Here is a 23,676-nt window from a genome sequence, read left to right as displayed (position 1 = left end):
CATTAAAAAATGAAACACACTATACAAATGGTTTTTCATAGCAGATTACACATGGGTCCATTCAGACTCGCTCTCAAAGTGCTGCCAACATGTATAAGTGCTGCCTGTGATGGCAGCTGTTTATCATATAGCCAATGTATTGATTTAAATGCAGTAGCATGCAACCCTTAAAGGAGAAGGGTTTGATTCCTTTCTGTTCTTAAATTAGGTTAAATGGCATTGGTGTCCATATTTACATACTTGAAATGTATCAATCCTGAGCAGTTCTGATGTAAATCTGAGACTGGCTGATGGGAGTCCTGGTCTCAGTTATTAAAAAGGGAGGTCCAAATGGCAGCAGGGTGGCTGCTATGAAGTTCTGTTGCTTTCATTCTTTCCATCACATACCTATTTGCCGAGTGTCACACAGTCAAGTAATTGCTAATAAAAATGTTAAGCCAAGTAACTGTAGGTGTCCTTCTCACCATCTACACGTTCCAAGTACTCCTTCTCAATCAGAATGTCGATGCATTTCTGCAGGAGAAACAAATGTAAGCGGTGGGACATTGGCAGAAGAGCCCTCCCTGTGGCCGCTACAAACTTCGAACCATTTTGGCCACCGAATTTCACGCCAAGCAGAGGACGGGAGCAGGCAAAGGGCACAAACCACAGCAATTCGCTCTCCCGTTTCTGACCACGTCCAAGTAGAGGGACTTTGCTAATCCCCTAAACTGAATTACGCTTACTCGATGCCGTTCCAGGGTAGTGACTGGGAGATGAACTGACCATCAGTACGCTGAGCAACTTCATAGTTAGACAGCAGAGTTAAGCCAAGATGCAGAGTGCTTACTGAAGGCCACTGAAGCGGCAGTGACTAGCTGCCTGCTCTGTGACTTGACTGGGTGCAGCTCTTTCAGCACTGGTGCCAGTTTATGCAACTGCTCTTCACTGCCTGTTTTTTGCCCCACTTGTCCCCTCAACTGTGGATGTAAAAACTGTTGGTGGGACCACTACACAAACTGGCGATGGCAAACAGTTGTTTTTACAAAAACACAATGCTCCCTCCCCCCCGCCACTTTTTATTCTAGGAGAGGTCAGGGAACTGTTCTATCGAGCCAGCCCAGAAGCAGTGGTACTCTCACATCTAGGAGAACAGGAACGAGAGGTAAGCCTGGAGCAGAGGTACTGATGTGAAAAGATGCAATCAAGTTACTGTTTTACCACTGCCAGTACTATGAAACGTGCATATCACCGTAAGAGAAATACAGTATTTCTGGTTAAAATACTTCCTACTTATTTACAACTCCAAAAATCTGTCCTTACCCATCCCATCTCCTCAGCTTCCCTTTTTAATTCTAGAAGCGCGTCTTTTGTCTATATATATCCTCCTCACCTCCTGGAACCCAGGTTCAGAGGTGCAGTTCTCACATACCTTAATTACTGGAACTCGTGGCTTGAACCTTGAGGACAGCTGCGTTAGCACTTCTCCAAGCAGTTGCTGGTGTTTTAGAACCTTCCTCATTTTCATGATTCTCACAATGGCAGCCTGCACAGCAAAGTCGGAAAGGCATGCTTAGGAGCAAACCACTTGTCTGGACAAAGCCATTTTACTTCCCTAGCAGGTCACGTCTGCGAGTGCAGAAGCATCGTTACAGCAAACTTGAGTACCAGATGGGGAAAAGCAGGCCTACCAACATCAACTACTCGCACGGTCTTTAAGAACTCAGATTCTATGTGGCATACAGTCATCAGAAGTGGTTTCGACACATGAATTTTAAGAACTACTCTGCTTACGGCCAGTCACAACAACAGTACCAACTGGTAGCAAGAGCAACATGAAACTACTTATAAAGCCTTCTTTATATATTGAATTAATCTTAATTAACCTTAACACTCTCTTTCTCACACTTGTACTGCCTTCCCCTGCCCCTTTGCTTCTCAAGAGGATCCCAAATGAACTGACACAAACCCACTGTTCAGTTCATACCACCTTGGTATGAACTACTTTTTGCCCAGGACAGAGGTCTGGTGAGCGTGTGCACCCGTGGCACCCAAACACTCATCAGCACGATGTTAGAACAAACCTGAAGAACTGTATCCTATCGTGCCTATTTTCTATTACAGACTCATAGCCTTTAAGAGTACTGGAAATTCATTTTTAGCTCCAACACCGTGCACTGCAACGGCATGTTGTCTTCAATAAAAAATTAAGAAACACCCCCCTCCCAGTAAGCTTTGTTAAAGGATGAAAAAGCTGTAATTCTAAGTTCCTAGCAGGGCAACATTGCAAGTCACCTGAATCAGTAGTTTCCTATCTTCCTCTATATTTTTGTGTGTAGTTTCTTGCTCCTGCTTCTGCTCAGTCTTCATTGGCACATTGATGTTTACCCTTAATTTTTTGCTGTGAAGAAGAAGAGAAGGTAGTAAAACAATCAGCCTGTTTAAAAACCAATCAAAACAACCAACCAACCCCAAACCCAAAAAAGACCCCAAAAAAACCCAACTCTAAAATAACAGCCACACCACCACAATTATTTTACAACAAAAGGGGACTTCAGCACTCCTGAAGATTTTAGACAATCTTACTCAAGTTCTAAAAAGTAAATAAAACCCAAAAAACTGCAACCAACCAAAAAACAAAAATACCTTTTTGGTGGTTGTTAGTGTATTTCAAGACTTACTGAATCCAATCCTGGCCTGTTAGGTCAAAATTAGCACAATGTATTACACTATATTTGAAAGATTTCTACTTTCAGTAAGAAGCTTCCTGTCAGTGGACGGGACAAAGTCAGTCAGCAGAAACAGAATCAGTTTTGATGTACAGATTGGGCTCTGACTGTAACGTGGAGAAATCCATTTGCTCTGCAGAAGTGAATTCTGCCTTTCTTTTACATGTTCCTCAGTGCCCACAGCTGCGCAAGGGTGAGCCCGCTACACAAGGTGCTGCGTCATGAGTGGGGAAGGAGCCTCAGCACCAGGGCACCGGGGAGTGTGGGGCAGTGCTCAGCCTGCGGGCTGGACTGGGGAGTGCTGCGGCGCAGAGGGGTCTGCTAGTTGTTCAGCATAGGCTTGTGCACCACAAATGGGGATCCATCGAGCCACACAGTGCAGCAATGCCGAACTGTTTCCATCACTGCATTAACGTAACTGACCATGAATTCTCAAACCTTTAAGTACTGGTCAAGGAGGGCAGAAAGCAGATAAAGAGTGAGGTACAAGGAAATGTTTCAAAATGTTTCTTTCACTTCAGATCTTATCTTCAGGAAGTACTGAAGTCCTCACTGAATTTATGTGTGTTTATGTCTATGCTCTGGTAAGCATGATAAAAAGTTGCCACAGTACTGTTAACAGCTTAAAATATACAAAATTTGAAAGCAACACTAGTTAAAGTAGGTAATGAAAGGTACTGAAAGAGAGTTTATTAAGTTTTCAAGTCACTGTACACTCTGAAGTTCTAAAATGAGCCTGCAGATTTCCTCATGTGATCTCTAGTGGATGAACTTTTAAGACTTCAACCTTTGCTGGTCACTGTGCACTACTGCAACCTTTTAAAATATTTTGCTGAGTGCATGCACCTTGGTAAAAACCAGCAAATAAATTATACAAGAATTAGACAAGAAGCGAGGAACAAGAAAAGACATAAGAAAGCATGTCCAGGCCTTGACAGACTTTATGACAAAGTCAAAGTCAGACAGCTGACCCACCCCCCTACCAGCCAACACTCTCCTTTAAAGCTGGTACATGTTGGGTCTGTATTTGAATTGGCACTTGAACCCTGGAGCTTTCATCCCAGCTATCTTATATTTGGTTTTACCCAAATTTTGAAAGCAGAGTAAGAGGATGCTACCCATTATACACAAGTGATCTATGCTGCTCAAGTTTTTCCTTACTTTTTATAACCAAGATACAGTTTTATTAAGGTATCTGGTTTTAACTCCACTTCATCAACATTTGCATTTTCATCTTCCAAAACCTGCAAGAAATAAATAAAACAAATAAATAAATATTCATTAATACATTTTGCTGAATGTTAAGCAGGTCATAAAAAAGCAGGAGTACTTACAAGCAATTTTGATTTCAACAGTATCTGTAGAACTTGTGCCAAGATGTCCTACAAAATTACAAAAAATATTATCAGTGCAGACAGACAGCACCTTTCCCAAAATACCTCAACAAGAATACACATACTGAGACTAAGAACTCATGAATATAGAACACTGCAAAATGGGGGGGGGGAAGGAAGAGAGCAGTAAAAATGTATTTCACAGAAATAAAATGTAATAAGGCCCTTTACTGGAGCTAGGACATATTCCCCTTGCGGTCAGTCAAATAACATCAAATTCTTTAGAAAGACTAATTCCAAACAACAGATCTTTCCAATTGCTGTTTTAGAAGCTATTTTCCAAGCAGACTTGTAAGTGTAAGAAATCATTTTTCCCAAACCATGCAAATATAGATACCAAGGCAAGCTTAAATCTCAGAAAGCAAGCACCCTCTGCTTTCTGATTAACATATTTCTCTTTTCTTGTTTACACCAGGGATCTGTTCTGGTTACTGTTGCTGGTCAGTCACCCAGATGGCTACACTGCTGTCCGTGTTCTGTACAGGCTTGCAAAGCTGCTATTTTACTACAGGGAAAATCTGGGTTTCATGTGGTTAGTTTTCAGCTGTAAAGTTTTATTCTGTTCCAACCATGATTTGAGCCAAACATTTATTTTACATATATATATATATATATATATATCTGCAAACAAGCATCTGTAATAAATGGCAACCCCATAAAACTTCTGGGTTTGCTGTAAACCATCATCATCAGTAACTTTCTAGATATGCGTTTCTAAAAGTAAAAGATCTCACTGACTAGGAATTGCGTAACTTTCCAGAAGTCCCAACAGAATTGATCCAAACCTCCTAGTAAAGGATACAGATGCCAAATAAACCATGGGCCATAAAATCTACTTGGAAAAAAAAGGAGGGGACCTTTTCCACAGGAGAGAGTGAGCCAGTGAAAATGTAGATTTTATTATGTTCATGTATATAAGTCCTGAGATGTAAAGAAAGGATGTGCAGATCAATCATTTGGGGAAAATGCTGTTTTTCTTAGAATGTTGTCTTTTAATATTAAAACATATGTAGTGAAACACTGAAAACTTACTACCAGAGCTCAGCAGAAAGCTAGACAATTCACCCTAGTCATGAGCAGGAGTCTATACACACTAAGATTCATCAGAAGACTAGGCAGTTATGATTACATGAAAGTAAACCAGGAAAGTAAGTTGACCAGGAATGGAGCACATCTGTCTCCTCCAGGACAGAAACTGTCTCTGGCCTCAAGCATGTCTAATCCCAGTTTCTTACAATAGCAGGAAAAGCCCTGAAGACCAAAAGACTTTTGTTCACAAGAGTGTGGTAAAATGTGCAAAGTCACTACCATTTTTATCTGAGTACTGTCTGTCAGCTGCTGCACGGTATAGGCATCTTCTGTATTGTACTGCAGTAAAATCGCCATCTGGAATGTGGATGCCTAACAGATCCAAAAAAAGAGAATGAAGGGGAGAGGGGGAAATCAGAAAATGAGAATGAACAAACATACTTTCACCAGTTAAACACATATACTGGAATATTTGGACAACAGAGAATAGCCAACTAATGCTAATCATTACACAATACAAAAAAAAAGAATCTGGTGTTACTTATACAACCAGAAGTCTACCTTCCAGCATTATCTAAACATAAACCCTAAGATTATTATCATTTAACTAGCTGCAGGCACATCATCAAATCTTCTATTATGGTGTCAAAGCCTTATCTTTCTACTTGCTGATATAATTTGAAGTTATCTTCCTCTGTCACTCCCTGACTCTTACCCATTTAATCTTCATTAAAACCTACACAGACTACTGAATTCATCCTCACAACCCTCCCAACTCCAGCAGAATAATGAAACCAAATTTATGAACAAGGCAGCTATCAGTGGCTTTTTCACGCCTATCATCACAGGGTTAATATATGTTGATAACAAGTTCAAAATCTGAGATTATCTTGTTTCTTCTCACTGGTGTGAACTACCCTCCTCTGCCTACTTTTTGAGAGAAAGCAGATAGGAAAGTGTAAGAAGCAGGAGATCTTATGCAAAGAGGTTGCAGTTGTCTCACACAACGCAGTTCAACACCTGTTCAAACCACAAGTAATTTATTCCCTTTTCTAAGTCAATTTTCTTTTAAACATAGATCTTAAGTATCAGTACAGTAAATAAATCAAACGTATAATAAAGGTTCTATTAATCATAACACTAACAACCATCTGGGGAGGGCTAACATTTATGTTCACTTCAGTAATACACAGATCTGTAGCCATCAGGTCTTGCATCTGTGCTTTGCTTTATTTAAAAAACAGTAACATTATTGACAGGAGTAAAGCTAAATGAACGCATGTAAGCATCGTAAATAGTAGCTGAACTTATATGTGTGTGTATACATATGAATGTACCCCACCCCCCCCAACTAAGGAACTGAATGTTTTATAATACTTAATTGTGATACATCATTATATACTGTTAATGAATATTTTGACGTACAAATAAAATACAGCTCAATTCACTGTATTATCTATTAAAATTAATTTATGTGCCGGCACAGGTATTCACATCAACTCCACTACTTCAACATATACACACTTCACCATTTTAAACACATTAATCTGCACAATGGTCCTTTAAAGTAAGGAAAAACAATCATCTCCAAATAAGGAGTAAAGAGGCTGAGCAGCTCATCCAGATGACAGACGAGCAGTGGAGCAGAGTGTGAATGCATGTCTTTTAAATGGACGGCTGCATCCAGTCCTTTGAATGCAATCACCATCAAGAGTTGCTATTGGCATGATGTTATCCTTACCTGTAACGTGTATCTATTTTTGAAACAGTTGGTAACCAATTCCCCTTTGGACAGCTGGTACAACCACGTTAATTTTCTTCCACTATGACGACTGGCATAAAATGCAGTAAATCTCTGATAGCTCCGTTCTAACTGTATAAAACCAGCAACAATAAATAAATGATGAATATTTACCATTACTAGAACACACCCTGGAAACAACAAAGGAGACTCAAATCTGACCACTACCATGTTGCCTGAATAAGACAAACAGAAATCCAAAGTATTCAAATCCTTCAGACTGGATGAAATTTCCCTTTCTAAGTTTCCCTTTTAAAGGTTCATTAACAACAGAGACCTAAACAAGCATTTAAGTTCCGTTCTTCCTTTTATGATACATTAAGCAAGGCTAGAAAGGCAATTTCTTTTAACCACCTTCATCCTCTAGGTAACAGCAGTTAAACTTACTTCTCATGTTAAGTATTCATGTCTTGGCTATTCTGGATAAGCACTCAACAGAAAACTAATTATTATAATATCTAAACATTTTAGTGGACAGAGCTGAAGCAACTGCAAGAAAAAGTTTCTTAAATAAATGTATACCCAGAAAAATACACTAATAAAGATGTGCTTCAGTTCTGTTGAATGTCTTGAAAAATAGAGTCATTAATGAGGGTCTTTCCACAGGAGAAAACAGTTACATATTTCACACAGTTCCCTCCTACCACTTTACCCGCTTATCCTGTTCCCAATATCCTCCAGCCAAATAGGCAAACACCAGAGAGACTTCCAGTACTCTCTGACCCACAAACAAAGCAGGAGGAGACACCGGCCTTGCAAAACAAATTTCTCCCATGATCATTCCGTGTTCAGATGAGCCAAGCGCAAGCGCCTCACCTCAGACGGCAGAGCGAACGTGCAGGACTGCTGGAACGGCCACGATCCAGAACTCAGCACCTGGATGCTGAAATCCACTGGAAGAGAGGTGAAGAGCCTGAGCTGCATTACTCCCCTTGCTCCCACACCCTCTTCAAACACCCAGTCCTAGTTCTAACACAAACAAGAAATGGTTCTGCCTTTTGCACAAACTAACAGGCTGAAAAATCATTAAACAATACTTTTTTTTTTTTTTTAATTCAGACCATAAGCCAAAGGAATTCATGTAAGATGTCGCTGCAGTTGGAGAGCTTTAGATTTACTGTGACAGTCACTCAATTTTCCCTCATTTGTAGAAGTTATTAGCCCGTTTCTATCCCCATAAGGGATTTCTCCTTTAACATGCAAGTGCAAAAATCATAAGCGTTCCTTTTTATGTGTAACAAACTCATCACTTCACAGCACACAACTGCAAGAATAAACATTTTGCATTTATACTTGTAAGGCATTTTGGGCAAGTCAGTAAGAATAATACAAAAACTAAGTAAAATTTAAGCCTGACAATACGCAACTCAAAGTAATCCAACAAATAATTATCAATTCTTTACAGAATTTGTTTCAACATGCTTCAGTGAAAAAAATATTACTTTACAAAAAAGTGATAGGGCTGTCTAACAACCTAGAACACAACACACTTTTTTCCTTAATACTTTTACACAAGTATGAACTTAAACCACATTGCACTCAAAATCAAAACTGTTTAAAGTAATGAAAAAATTCAACTTAGGTAAATGTATTACTTACAATCTAACGGTTCTGAATTGGTCAGGTGCTTTTTAAATTGCTCATTCAAGTCCTTGCTTACACCAATATCTTGGAACATCCGCTGCAGCTTGGAGGTATACTCAAAACCACAAGCTTGCTGTATTTTAAAAGCACAGATATATCAGCAAGACATTTTTGACATTGGAGAATGAGAAGAACAAAATATTGGAGCCTATTTTCTTAAAATAAGATGTATAAAGTTCAGTATTTCCCTTACTCAAAGTACTGATCCCAACTAGACATGTCCTTTAACTGTCATCAAAAACTGAAGAAAGTTTTGTGCAAAAATGAAGCAAAACACAGAATGAAACAGACTACTAAAAGAGTGTTACATCATGTTTTGCTTGACCCTGAATGGACAAGAGTTAATGAAATTAAGAGACTTTTTAGCAGTCATTCCCTTGGATGATTATATCCATGTCATTCATTTGGATAAGGTAAGAATAATTAAGCTTAACTCCATCAGACAGACATGCACTACAAGCTCCTAGGAGGTTAAAAAAAAAAAAAAAAAAAGGACCCAGGTTCCTAGGCTGTGTATCTTTCTATTGTACATAAAACAGTGAAATGAAAGGACATACATAAATGCTTTCCAAGGCAGCCTGAAGACATGCAATACGGTAGATCATGGGACAGCCACAGAAGTCATGGAATACTCACTTTTAGTTTAGAGATCATGCTTGCCTCAGCATCATCACTAGCACTGTTCTGATGTACAAGTCTTTTTGCCAGCATTTTAGCATAGAATTTTTGAAACACATCTTTATCTTCAATGTACTTGAAAACAACCATCTGGAAAAGCCAAGATAATTTGTAAGGTAAGAAGAACTATTTAAGCATTTATCTTGAAAAAGCAGTAGCTACTTAATTTGCACTTAAATTTTTAACTGCCGGGGTTTTGGGGTGGGGGTGGGGTGGGGGGAGTGGTAGTGTTTGTTTTAAATATGGATGCTATTTTAAACACATTAACTGTATATTCCACATGCACAGCCTTATATATGAATAAATACGTAGTGCGTATGTGTAATTATACAAAAAATATGTAGAAATTATATATATTAGATAGAAAAATGAAGTAAAAACATAAATTCCATTTAGCCACTTTAAATCTGCTGTAAAGGGATTTTTAATTAAAAAAGTGCAAACAAGCCACAGAGATGAATATTATTATTGATAAGCAGAAATATTAAGTAATGAAATCAAACATACAAAATAAAAGGTTTTCTCTCATCTGACTTGTGTGACAATCAAGTATTACTAACTTGTCAAAGATTACACAGAAGAGAACTGTATTTATAGACAACTTACCACTTGATTGAGTGTATCTTCCAATTCTGCTTCTTCTGGATTCTTTGAGCTGCAATTAAAGTAGTGCATTTTTAACAATTCCCAAAACTGCTGAAGTAAAACAACATATGGATGTATATGGAAATTTTATAAATAAAGGAACACAGATTGAGTGCTTCTGGGATCAAAGACTCTTTAGAGGAAACAGTATAATGAAATGAACTCTTCACTACTCCACATGTAAGCAATTTTGAAGGATGCGATTTTTAAACAATAGGTTGAAGTCCCGGACGATGAATTGCTCAGGACTTCCTGATAGCCTGATATTTCTCAGGATTTATGGGTTTCAACATGAATCTCTCCCTGCCTTTTTTCTGCTGCCAAATGCTATCTTTATTTCTTAGATAGTACAGTGAAAAGAAAACAGCTCAGAGAGCTGGGTCTTGACTGGGCGAGAGCTCAGGTGGCACCACATTGTTTTCCTTCATATCATGCTTGTCCATCAGGCGTACCCCAAATCTACCCTGCAGAAAGCTAGTATGTATAAAGGGGGAAATAAATCCTTTGCTGAAGGAAGGAGGGGATAGGGAAGGGAAAAGCGAGCAAGTTCTTATGGTTTTAGGTTGTTTGGTGGTGGGTTTTTTTCCTTTCCAAAAACAGCTAGAAAAATTGCCAGTGACAAAACTGACATCAATCCAGTATGAACTGAACTGATACCAACTCAATGTATGAGCTGCTGAATCATTTGAAGCCAAATACCTTAATTAAATTATGAACCACGAGAAGCTGGATAGCAGGTTTTTTCCCCCCCCCTCAGTTTCTGCCCACATGGAAGAAGGAGGATAGGAGGAAAGCAAGAGTTTTAATGGAAAAAGGGAATGTGTGTCTCTTCTTCAGAACACAATTTTTTTGGGGGGGGAGGAAAAAAACCAAAACAAAACCCTACTGTTTTATTAAAAAAATAGAACTCAGTCTCCTATAAGGAAAGAAAAGTCTTAGGTCTTTTATTATTTCCCTCTTCTTTAAAAAAGAGAAGTAAACTCCATATAATCTTTAGGAACAGTCCTATTGAAGTTTTTGTATTCAGAATTTGGTATAATTAATTTGTCTTGAAACATTAAGTTCTGTTTCTGAAGACACAATATAAAACTTCATGTGCTAAAACCTTTTAAAACAAAAGCCAACCTGAAATAATAATTTGTCTTTGAGGACGTACCTTTTCTTTAGTAAAGAGTCACAGTATCGTGCCAGTAGCTCTGGGGATTTACTGGATGATTGAGCCATTTTTGTCACTGCATTATTATTTATAAATCGACCACAAGCCTATAAATCACAAAAGACAGTGAAATTTTGGGAGACAAAACACTGAATAGAAAAAAAAAAAAAATGTTCACCATATGCTATTACATATACTTACTTTGTCTAGTGCAGCCACAAAGCCAGCATCATTGTTGAATGCAGACATGACTAAAGCATTGTATTTCTTATGGACATCCAACACTGTCTGTACATACATTTTTGGATCCTGCAATAAAGAGAGATTGTTTTTTTACAACCCACTGACTTTCTGCTTTCTACTTCCTCCAAAATGGAGCTACTCACTGTCCTAAGCAGATTTTTATGGGGAAAGTTTATCTAAAAAGTATTAGAAATATTTTAAAGGGAAAATCGTATCCAGACTAGTTTAGGTCCTATGTCCAGGACTGACTTATATTAGCAAAAGTTTCATTTACAGCAACCAGAGTGAAGAGTGTACTACATTATGTAGTACAAAAGATGACAAAACCACTTACTAAACCATTGCAAACATTTCCAAGAAGGGTACACTTTCAAAGACATAAGCTTAACTTGAGTCAAACCTGAGAGAGCTGGACAATCATAAAATGGCAGCTGCTACAGAAGAAACCCTCAAAATAAATCTCTGTATTAAGAACTTAACAGGTGTATCCCCAATAGGTACAACACAGAGACCTCAGTCATTGTTGACAGTTCTTAATAATTATCCACTAAACACCCAGTGACAGCCAAATGCAAATAAACATTGTCCTATGTGCCATTACTGATCTCTGCATCTCAATAAAGATGGAGTGGAGTCAGAGCAGGAACAGTGAAGAGCAACTGAAACACCAGGCAGATAGGGCAGCTACTATACAACAGACTAAAAAGGCTAGAAGTCTTCAATTTGGAGATCAGAAGTTTGAAAGGGCATATTACCAAGGTTTATAAAATCAGGAAAATATGAACAATCGCTAAAAGCCACATTGTGTAACTATGGGGCCTTTGATGAAAACAATAGGAAACAAGTTTAAGACAGATAAAGTAAAGAACTTCTATACATATAAGGTAGTGGACTTCTGGAACTTGCTGTCACAGGAGGTTTCTGGAAGCAGATAGTATCAGCAGGTTCAGGAACAGATTAGACAAACTGACAGACAACAGGTCCATAAATAAAAATTAAAAGGTCTGGGCATGGAGGTACTCCTGTAACATTCCTAACGTAAGAGTTCTGGATGCTGGCAACTAATGGCAAAAGATGGTCAGGGTTGTATCAGGATCCTGAAAAATATTTCCTATTGCCACTGAAGACAGACAGACTACGTGGACCACCAATCTAATGCCATGCTTGAGATAAAGAACTGAGATTATTGAGAGCCTCCCAAGACAAGAAATTCAGGACGTTCAGAAAAATATCTACTGATTACAAGGACTCCAAAAAAAAATAACCAAAGGCACAAAACCCAGTAATCTTCTGACTGAAGAATGGTCTTGTTAATATAATTAATGGAGTCTAGAGCACAACTCATCACTATCTATCACCTCTAGGTGAACAACAGACACTACACACATGAAAAACACATTAACCTGTGCTAAAAAAAAAAAAAAGTTTTTACTGTTCTCCATGCAGTCATTACAGATTACTGCTTTAATGATGTTATTTCAAGAATATCTACGGCCAACAACAGGGTTAAAATGAACTGTCAAAAAAAAAATTAAAAACAAAAAATTAAAGTTAAACCCCATTTTGAAGTAAAATTTACCAGAATTTATATTTTATCTTAATTTTGCTTTGTGCAATGTTTCATCTATTTTTTTTTTTTTTTGGCTAAAAAGTCACATTGTTTATAGCCAAAAAGGTTACCAAAGGGTTTAAACAACTTCACATTGCAGAGATTCAACTCTAATCAACAGAAAATCAAGAAAACCAATTACATGGCTAAATGGCCACAGCCTTGCAGAAGACCCGACCTGCTCCTTATACTGTGACCTCTCCAACCATTTCATTCAGTTCTCTTCCTCATACATTTCTCATACTTTCCCAAATAGAATAAAGCCATTCACCAAAAAACCAAAACCAACAGAAACTTTCTCCACACAGTCCCACCCAAATCAGAAGCCTGTAAGATGATGAAATAAAATACAGTGCACTAAAGGGTAACGCTTCTTGAAACAGTGGACTTTGAGGTGTATTTGTAAGTGGAGGATGTTGTACTTGCACAGCCAGCTTTCTAAGCAGCGTGACATCCTGACAGAAAGCAAAAACTCAGAAGGAAAAAAATCCCAAACTAAACAAAAAACCCAAAAGCACCAAACCCCAAATCTCAAAGAGTAGCAACACAGTGATGTAACTGTTATTTAGGCCTACTATCAACATTTGAGAGTTGCCTAGTCCTCACAAATTAAATCAGTGAGAGGGAAAACATAAGCAAACTGGAAATTGTATCAGGAAGCATTCACCCTCTAATGTAAAACCGGCAGCAGCCACACACAGACTTATTCTGATGGAATACTTGCATTTAGAGCAGCTTCTCCACATTTCTCAATTGCAGCTAGACCCTGATTATGAATGTGGGTTTCCAAAAGTTTTTTCAGCTCTCCAAGGCCATCCTGGATTCGAGATACAAGGTTATACATGCGTCCCAAGTCTGGAAAAAAAAAAAAAAACACAACCCGAAAGCCAACATCTCCTATTTGTACTATGACTCCAATTTCTCATTTACAAGTTGCCAACGGGAGTTAAACATCCATCACCACCAAAAACATGCAATTGCTCCTGTAAAAAGCCAAGAAAGAAATACAGCAAAAAATTATACAGTATAGCAAATCTTTGCACTAACCTGGAAAGCTAAGACTAGTTAAAGAGAAAACAACCTGTTAAATATTAAGGTTTGTTTTACCTTTACAATGCTAAGTAAATCTCAAGAAGAAAAAAAACGGACTTAAATTATAGAATATATTTACTTCCGATTTCTAGTTTTCATAAATTTGAAGAGGAGCAATGATTTAAAAATGGAGTTAAAACCCTCTTATTTAGATGATGTTTTGACACATTACTATGAATTAGGACTGTCACTAGTGTTACTGCTGGCCATGCTAAGAGTACCACATTCTCTAGCTGACCACTGTCCTTTATATCTTATTCTGAACAGGACAGGTCTCAAGGGGTCTAACACAACCTGTAGCCTTTTGTATACGAATACCTCTACTTGGGGCAGCATCAGTGGTAACAGCTGGAAATTTAAGGCAAAATGTTATGTATTGATATGACCTTAGCAGATAAACTGCATCATTATAAACCAAATTTCCTTCAATAAAGCACTGTCAATAAAGCCATCTCTTAAAATAAAAAAAATTGAAGTAACTGATTAGCAGTAGAAATAATTGTATCTCAAGGAGAGAAAAGGTTCTGAAAAGCATTACAGCAGAACAAAACTAACAAAGGTAACAACAAATTGGACATCATTTCACGTATATTAAAGCTTTGTACTAAAATCTCACCAGTTTTCAGCCAAGCAGTAATTTTGGAAGGTCTAATATTGAAGAGGGTTTTGTTTTTATTACTAATTTTCAACAGGGTAGATGCTTTGTACTTTGAGTGCAGGACTTTTTGCTTTTTTAAAAACAAAAAAACCCAACTTTAATATGGCCATGAACCAGGTACACAAAAACCCCACCAGTTACCTCTTGTAATCTTGCCCTCACTGAACAGGCACTCAAGTGAAACACTAAACAACCAAATTAGTTACTATAAACTAATGAGGATATTTCACCTGGTTGAATCCATCTTAAGGTTGTCAGCCGCGTCTAGCACTTCTGAAGTGTAAGAACTTCTCTGAAGGGTTTATGAGCAATTTATTACCACCCGAGGATTATCAAATTAAATAAAACAGAGCAATCAAGCAGCTGTATTGCTGAAATACAACTCTGAAATACAACGCACAAAACTTGATGCCTTTAATACTGAGGTGATGACACCTCTATTCAGACCTGTTTCCATACAATGCTTCCTATTCCTTAGAATTTTGGCAAGCTTAGGCTTTTGGATTTGAAAAGCCAACATTTTTTCTCCCCGAAAACCACATTTGCAACCTGATGTTAAACTTTTATAACAACATAAGAATGTTGGTTTTCTATCTACAGAATTTTAGGAAAAAAAATAGGAAAACAACACTATGCATAGATATAATGAGCTTCTGCTAGACCTACCCACAAATAAGGGTTCACAGGTTGGTCTATCAGGATGTCTGTATTTGGTGAAATATGGAAGAGATGCTAACAAAGCCTCAAGGAACAGTAACTCACCTAAATCATTACAGCCTGCTCCCAATAAACATAATTATTTCCTATAGGTATCATACTGATGTGAACAGGTAACACAGGACAAATGAGCCCCACAACCTTTATAACTAGTTGCACAATGTGATTAAAAAGTTACAGAACACCAACAGAACACCAACAGGAGCAGCCTGTAATATAATATGCTTAACATACTTCATTCACATGGGAGGACCTCAAAACCAGTGTACTTTCAAGAGCAAAGCAACAAAGACATTAATTGAGAGCAAGATTTTATTATAAGTTTAGGATAGCCTACAAATTTGAGAGGGAACTGATTATAGTGATTAAAGAATGAGTTCTCAAAGAATCTTTCAAAATAAATTTTTCTAATCTTGAGACTTCACGAAACCTAAAGAGGGCCAGGGAATTACTGTAATTTGCACAAGTGAAGCCTGATAAGAGAAAAGAAAGTGTTTTGAAAAAGAAAAAAAAAAACCAAAACCGCAGGCATTTCAAAATCCCTTAGAAATAACCCAAATGAAAGTAAAACCAAAGACATGTAACAAGACGGTGCCCAAGACACAAGATACTACTTTTCCTCTTTTACCCTGACAAACTTATGGAATTGCATCACTATGATAAATTACTGTATTTAAAGGCTCACATGACTCATGAGCTTGATAAAGTAATGGGAAAATGAAAAGCCTGGGAAGGCTTCCTGAGCCCTGAAAAAATTCTCTCATTTGTGTTATTACTATTTCTATTGTCAGAATACATTTATAAAGTCATTTTACTAGTCAACACCCATCTGTATCAAAATATCTTCCAATTAGAGAGTAAATATGTTCATTTACAAACACAAACAACTCTTAGCACAGGATAAAAATCTTCTATTTACATTTGAAACAGGTAACTTCTGACCTACTAATCATGCTGAATTGCCCTTCTCTATTTTGAAGCAGCTCTTAGTTATCAACATGATGATTATAGTAATTATTCATAGTTGCTCTTTTAAGGTTGATATTTAAAGAGATAGAGTCATAGTTGCAATTCGAAACTCTAAAACAAACAGTATCATCAATCGTAACAGTCATAGTATCTCCTAAATTCTGTCACTTTCTTAAAAGCAGTATTTCAGCTATAGAGCCTTACCTGGACTTCCCATATAGATTTAATTCATTCCCCAACTGGAAAAATCAGAAACACCATTCACCCTTATCACCTGCACAATGCACAGGAATTATTTGGCCCTAGTTCTGAGTGTTATTTTGTGCTAAGCGTTAACTCCTGAAGCAGCTCATAAAAACCAATACAATTGACAATTCCTTAAAGATACCTAAACTCTTTGACAATCTATACTTATTTCAGAGGAACCACTGAAGAAGTCTTTATTCTATGTGTTCTCTATGAAGGTATAATCCTGATCCATTAGCAGCACTTAAGACTCACTTTCACAGATAAAAATCTCTCATCAATTAATAATTTCCACCCTTTCCTTGTGTTCTATATGCAGCTTTATATATTTTATACACTATATTTTAGAAGCTCCTTATTTGCTTCTATTCGTCTTTAAACATTTCCTGTACATACTTCTAGACAACTTGAATTTTAAAATTCTCACTACTGACTCCAAAAGGTCCATAGATTAAATTGAAACAGCTGCAAGACTACCGGTCTGTTTTTCATCTCACACTCTCTCATGCAAGCTTCAGCTCCTGCTGGAAGCATGGCTCAAGTGCTCTTGAAGCTCTTCCAGCTATGCTAAGGGAAGTCAAAGTTAGTGCTGTTTTGCCTTAGTATTTTGGATCGGAATAGGCTTCTTGAGACAGTATCCTTAGCCATCCCAGTTAATAAAAAGCTGTTTGTCAATCAGTTTACTGTATATCTTCTCTCTTAATCTAATTCCTGAACAAATCACATTTAGCTATCACCAGAATTTAAATTATTCACAGATCATCAGGGAGGAGCTCTAAGCCTAAAAACAATGTTTGGATCTCCTTACCTTCATTTTTGTCAGCATCCAGCAAATTCTGAAACTCTGTATGAAATATCTCCAGGTGTTTTTCAATAAGTACTTGCTCACATTTTCGTGCTAACTCATCTTGTGTACTCTCATGGAGATATACCTGAACTCTACGCTGTTCCTCAAGAAGGCGAGCTTCAGCCTACAGAACAGAGATATAAACATGAAACCTGTACAGAAGGCAGAAATCCAACAGCAAAAAACAGATAACTATTTAGTAAATTCATCTAGAAAACAACAACAATAAAAAAATCAAACCTCTCACTAATGCGGTATTACGGTCCATCTACCTAGAGTAGTTACTTTTCTGGGAATCATATTTATACATATGGAATTGATGTTTATGTTGAAGATAATGTTATAAACTGTTTTAAGGGTGGGGGGGCAGTGTCAGGAGAACCACAGCAAGATTGTTTTCCCGTTGCTTCTGAATAATAAGTTTACAGATGGAAATCTGCTGTCAGAAAAAGAGAAAGCTGCTGACATGAGATGCTGGCAGTTTTAGCATCAGCAAGCTCTCCAGCTACAGAGGTAGTTTTGTTTAAAACAAACATGAATATATTTCATGCCTCCGCAAAACTAAAAGGCAGAAAACTGCAATTTAACAGTATGCCCATGACAAATTTATTTGAATATTCTCATCTGCATTCTTACACACAAAAGCTTCCCAATAATCTACAATCATTTAAATTATACTAGCATTTAATTTGGCATATGAAATGCTACATATGCGTATCGTCCCAGCAAAACGAAATTCTAAATGCCACTCGAGGAACAGTACATATGCCAAAATGTAAAACTGAAGTTGTTTATATAACAATTACCTCTAATTTGTTTGCAAGAATGTTAAAGATTCATTTTACACGCCATCTGTAACTGCAGTACATTATTAGGGATAAAGTGCATATGTCGCCTTACCAGTCCAAATTATTTAAATTAATAGTGTCACCAGACGGAAATTAAATTAATGCATTTTCTTATTATTTTAGGATATCGACTAAGCATGGAAGATCATAATGTGGACAACAAAAAAAAACCCCAAACAATTTCACTGCAGGACCACTGCACCATACACAGATGGCTTTATATAATCTCTGCCACTGTTAGCTTCACTCGTTTCTGTAATAATTTTACATTTGGCTCTTGTGAAATGGTCCTGGATTACTGTCTCCTAGAGCATTCAGGTCAAAATATGGGAAACAAAATCAACAGTTTAGGAAGGGATATAAGCTCATGCTTCAGAGTACTTGCCAGTTTCTTACCAGTAAGGAATAATAATTGACTTCCTTAATGACAGCAAATAGCAGCAAATCTTTCTGACGAACGCTGGAAACTGGAATCAGACTAGTAGGACTACTCATCTTACGTTTAACCAATTCTGTATTTCTGTAGCTCAGGAAATTCTGCCACTTCTAATGCTGCTTCTTAAAATATCTTTAGACCTTCACTTTTAATGTTAACAGTCAACTCTCACTTTGAGCTCCTTTATGAAAATAAACACTCACTCTGACTTCAGATTTATAGAATCATAGAATCATAGAATGTTTAGGGTTGGAAGGGACCACTAGTGGTCATCTAGTCCAACCCCCCTGCAGTGAGCAGGGACACTGCTAACTAGATCAGATTGCTCAGAGCCCCATCCAACCTGGCCTTGAATGTTTCCAGGGATGGGGCCTCCACTACCTCTCTGGGCAACCTGTTCCAGTGTTTTACCACTCTTATTGATTTGCTTATAATCTCTCACTTTTTGTGTTCTTATAATTCCATTTTCCTTTTAAAGTCATATTTCAGAAACAAGGGAAAAATAATTAGTTCACACAACAGTATATTTGGCTTGTTTCAACTATAAAGATCAGAAGTCCAGTTTGAGACTTTATTTCAAGGGACAGTCTTAGGAAATACTGACCTTTTTTACAGCACATCAGGCCATGACAGCTTTACTCATGAGTTCTGGTCTGAGAAGAAAAATTCACAATCCTTCTAAACTCAGTAAGTCTGCCTGTGTAAAACTACATACACGTATCCCAATTCTATTTAAGATTTCATTGAGTATTCTACAAGAAAAAACACAGACTTCTACTATATCATGGTAACACTCCTATTATGCTAGCGTGCACTAAGGTACTCCAGCAGGTTTCTTTTCGGTTTTATTTTGCAAATCTATTTATACCCAATTAAAACTCAATGCACAGTGCTTCAGTGAGAAAGTCAAGTAAGCATACTAATAGCAGATTACTTCATTTGTAGTGCATACTTCCAACAGATGACTTTTAAGACCTTATTACCACTAGTATGCCATGTGACTGCTGAACAACTTGCAGCTTTTCACATCAGTCTCATTTAAGGTGTTTCATAACAGCAAAGAACCCTAATTCCAGCAATACCTATTTAATAATTATGGGGAGTACTACTCTGTTCCAGGCATTTAAGTGGCATGCAAGATTGCAATACTCAAACTAAAGAAAAAAAAAAAAGTTTACAAAAATGCCTTGTCATGTTTAAGTAAAAAATGTTAACGATTCCTTATACATAATGAAGTAAGATAAAACTGAAGGACAAACCTATCTGAATTTTAAATTAATAGTTCTGAAAACTTGCATGACCTCTCTGATCTCTCCAGCAGAGCATGCAGACTTGAGAGATCAGACAACTTGTTCCAGTGAACTGGTTTTCAGCTTCAATTCGTAAGTTTCCCCCTTCCATTAGGTCACATCCCTTAGTTTGTATCATTTTGCAAGCTCTGATCATATTTACTCCAGAGTCTAACACATCTTTTTCAGTTTCATCAGTTAAATCCCAGGAAATGAGTAGTGAAAACAGTTTCTTCTTCAGCTTGATTTCAACATACGCACATTATCTGTAAGGAGATGCCAAGACAGCCCAAATAGCTTGTATATATCTCTAGTATGTGAAATTGAGCAGAGACTTAAGGGTACATACTTTCTTGCTGAAGATTTCCCCTGCCTTCTGCTAGCTTTATATGTGTTTTCAGCTTCAACATCAGCTTCAAGCAAAGCAAGTTGCTCTTTTGTGGATTTTTGAGGTCTTGAAGATTGTTTGGGGTACTAATAAATTCTTCCTACTCGCCACTAATCTCTAGTTCTTGAAATAGCAATGACCTTCAGATAGCTTTTTACCATCCTGTACCAAGGAAGCCTGGATGAGCCAGTCATTCAGGTTATGAATGACTGAAATTCCCTTACTCTGTTTTTATATACATTTTAGGATGAAAGTAAAGACAAGAAATTGAAAGGGAAGTAGCAAAAAAAATGATAAATTCAATAGCAATAGAAAAGTAAACACAGGTAGGTCTCGGAACTACTGGACAACTATCCCAATACACCAAAAGCAGGATTTGTTTTACTGTGTTATTCCCAGGACTTCTGCCCCCTGGCCTTTTTTTTGGGGAGTGGGGGGGGTTGTGTGTGGCATAAATTATTTAATGCCAAGACTCAGACAGGAAAGAGTTACACAAAAGAAACACAAAGATACTGCAGGAAGGGATGCGTATCTGTATATTGTGATGAAAGATGACTTATCTATTTCACATTCAGTAAGACTGACCCAATAACCTGGCTGGAAATAGTCAATGTTTATGCAGCTTGTTCTTAATTGCCCTTTCTGGGATCCCCCCAAACCAGAGAGTTTGATAAAGAATTTAAATCTGGCCTCTGCTGATCAGAAGCATTGTGTAGAGTTCATTATATTAAAATATTCTGAGAGAATTAAAGCTAATTAATGATCTACTTCCTTGGCCCGCTTACTCAGGATGGTATTTCAATAAATGTGCCAACACAGTTGCTTGTACAGAACAGTAAACTTGTAGGTCTAAAGCAGAACGACTATTTTGGTGTCAAAGTCTAACAAAATCTGAATTTATTTTAATATTATCTTCTGCTTTGCCCATTAAGAAAGTTTCAAACTTTCACTGTACTTATTTAAATACACTAAGGAGACAAACTTGAGACCAGATAAACACAGAACCAAATCACTACAGGGGAAAAAGTCCTAATTATTTCTGTAAAATAATCAGCATTTTAAGAAACTGATAATAAGAGCCAAGAATTTATATTACTTTACCTCCAAAAAAAAAAAAAAAAAGATGATCACACAGCTTATTTAGTAACTTACCTTCTTCATGTACTCTGTGACTGGGTTCTGTTGCAAGAATTCAGTACTTTCTCGTGTATAAAATCTCTCTGTGTCAGCAAGGAACTGAGATTCAAATGATTCTTTATAGACAGTTAGTGTAGGTCCTTTTGCAAATGCATCATCTTCATTCAGCCCCAGCTCCACTACAAAAAAAAAGTAATGACAAAATTGTCTTTTATGAAGTAGTCTTTGCAAATAAAGAGGTACCCTCCTTTTAACTTATATTAAGGTAATCTACTGAGACAGCATCAGCACCACTTTTAAAAGTTTTAAAAGTATACATTTATTTTGCATTTAAAAAATAAGCAGCACAAGACATTACTCATGTAAACTGCACTTTCAGATACTTTACAGAAGGGATGATAGGATTTGGAAAACTTCGCTATCTCAGAAGCTAGCTCAAATTCCCATTCCACTTATTCCTCTTAGAGTTCCAGATTAGATGCATATATGGTTTTTATAATTAATGAAACTGGTCTTTAATCTGCATGGCACTGTCAATTTCATGCAAATGGAAAAAAACAATCCCACTCCGCTTTGTAAACTACCGTGCTTCCCCCCTTCTAGATTTAGCTCCTGATTCGTAAATAAGGGACACTCTTGTCTATCAGTTGCTCTTTTAAGCTTTACAAATATGGTATAATGAACTGTAATTGTGCCAAGTAACTCCACAAACATGAAGTTAAACAATATGTAACCGTGTTTATTTTACCGTAAAAATCTTTACTGGACATCCAAAGAGGTGGGCCACTACCTCTGGGCTCTGATAGGGGATATGTATTTATTTTTAAGAGAGTAATAAAATCTTAAACAAATCTCATTTACCATAAGATTGTACAACTCCACTGATCAGCCTTGTATTGATAGTTTCACCATTTCTTTCCTTTTCAATCAATTTCAACACAGCATTTGTTACCTTAGAAAACAGAGATTAAAAGTCAAGCACAGAGAAAGCAGCTGGTAGGTCAAGCACAGTATTTAATCAGGAGTGTATTCCCATATTCCAGACAAGTCAAGCCCCTTGAGAACAAAACTTAAGGACACCTGAACATATAAAATTCCTACAGACATCAAAGAGTATGCTACACCTTTAAGTTCTACAACATAATTACAGTCCAATTAGTGGTGAGCCGTAAAAGGCTGTGAAAGTGCTTGGACCTTTTTTTTTTTGGTTTAAATTTCAAAAAGCACCTTCTAAACCAAACTTCTACTTGTTTTATACCTGAAATACAAGAGAACTTTGCAGTAAGAGCTGAACTAATCACTTGTTCTTTACACAAAGAAAAGTATCAGCTTATGCAGATAAACAATGTGTTGCAACTACTGTTCCTCTCAACTGAAGTCTAGCTAATATCTTCATAAAACAATACAGTCTTTTCATCATGAAGCACTGGTAAATAAGAGTGAAACCAACATACATAAATACAATATTTTGTTGTGATGGAATGCCTTGTTTTATATTGTGCTGATTCACTAATTAAAAATATTCAGTTGACCTGAATCTCCCAGGCATCAGTGTAAATTTAAAGATTCACAGTAACATTAGAAGAGACAAAAATCCCAGGCCTGTCACTATCTGTTCTCACACAATCTTGACTCTCAGACCTTAAGATATGACTGGCAGCCTGTACTCCTGCCTGGCTGAAGTTGTTACTTAATTTAAAAGGAGCCCCCTTAGCTTTAAAAAAAATAAAAATCCAAAGGTCCTCTCAGCAAGGAGGTAACAGAACAGTCTTGGTATCAAGGTTCAACCACACACAGAGAGAAAGGCCCATTCCCCCCAAATACTCATCTTTTTAATGTCACAAAGGAGAAGCATAAGGCTCCTTTTAATTTTCTGGGCTTGCTCCCCTCCGCCCCCCCCAGTTCTCCTTGGAACAGTTACTAACAATATATAAAATGAACCCTATAAAACAACACTATAGTTATAACAAACATATGTATATACCTGCTTATTTAATGGCCTGAATAAGCAGTCTCTCCAGGTCACCAAGGCAAGCTAGAAGCAAAGGGAGATGAAAGATGGAATAAAGAAAACAGTTACGCATATACACATATGCATGCAGGGTAACTCCTTAAGGAAAGCTGATATAATGTGCTAAATAA

General features: G+C 37.2%; 1 protein-coding gene across 1 annotated transcript in view; it reads right to left on the bottom strand.

The window, feature by feature from the left end:
* Positions 1-23,676, bottom strand: part of CUL1 (cullin 1) — a 38,272-nt gene continuing 14,596 nt past the window's right edge. Inside the window, exons 4-21 of the mRNA XM_009637515.2 lie at positions 23,519-23,569; positions 22,396-22,486; positions 21,550-21,713; positions 17,398-17,560; positions 13,632-13,762; positions 11,257-11,364; positions 11,056-11,162; positions 9,861-9,909; positions 9,213-9,344; positions 8,532-8,649; positions 7,749-7,825; positions 6,873-7,004; positions 5,411-5,503; positions 4,043-4,090; positions 3,870-3,952; positions 2,275-2,380; positions 1,412-1,525; positions 1-513 (exon numbers count right to left, since the gene is read on the bottom strand). Coding sequence (XP_009635810.1) covers positions 433-513; positions 1,412-1,525; positions 2,275-2,380; positions 3,870-3,952; positions 4,043-4,090; positions 5,411-5,503; positions 6,873-7,004; positions 7,749-7,825; positions 8,532-8,649; positions 9,213-9,344; positions 9,861-9,909; positions 11,056-11,162; positions 11,257-11,364; positions 13,632-13,762; positions 17,398-17,560; positions 21,550-21,713; positions 22,396-22,486; positions 23,519-23,569 — 1,848 coding nt within the window. The 3' untranslated portion in view covers positions 1-432. The remainder of the gene's footprint in view (positions 514-1,411; positions 1,526-2,274; positions 2,381-3,869; positions 3,953-4,042; positions 4,091-5,410; positions 5,504-6,872; positions 7,005-7,748; positions 7,826-8,531; positions 8,650-9,212; positions 9,345-9,860; positions 9,910-11,055; positions 11,163-11,256; positions 11,365-13,631; positions 13,763-17,397; positions 17,561-21,549; positions 21,714-22,395; positions 22,487-23,518; positions 23,570-23,676) is intronic.

Source organism: Egretta garzetta, unplaced genomic scaffold, assembly GCF_000687185.1.
Source record: "Egretta garzetta isolate BGI_Z169 unplaced genomic scaffold, ASM68718v1 scaffold610, whole genome shotgun sequence".
Lineage (NCBI taxonomy): Eukaryota > Metazoa > Chordata > Aves > Pelecaniformes > Ardeidae > Egretta > Egretta garzetta.
This window is presented reverse-complemented; position numbering and strand designations above follow the sequence as displayed.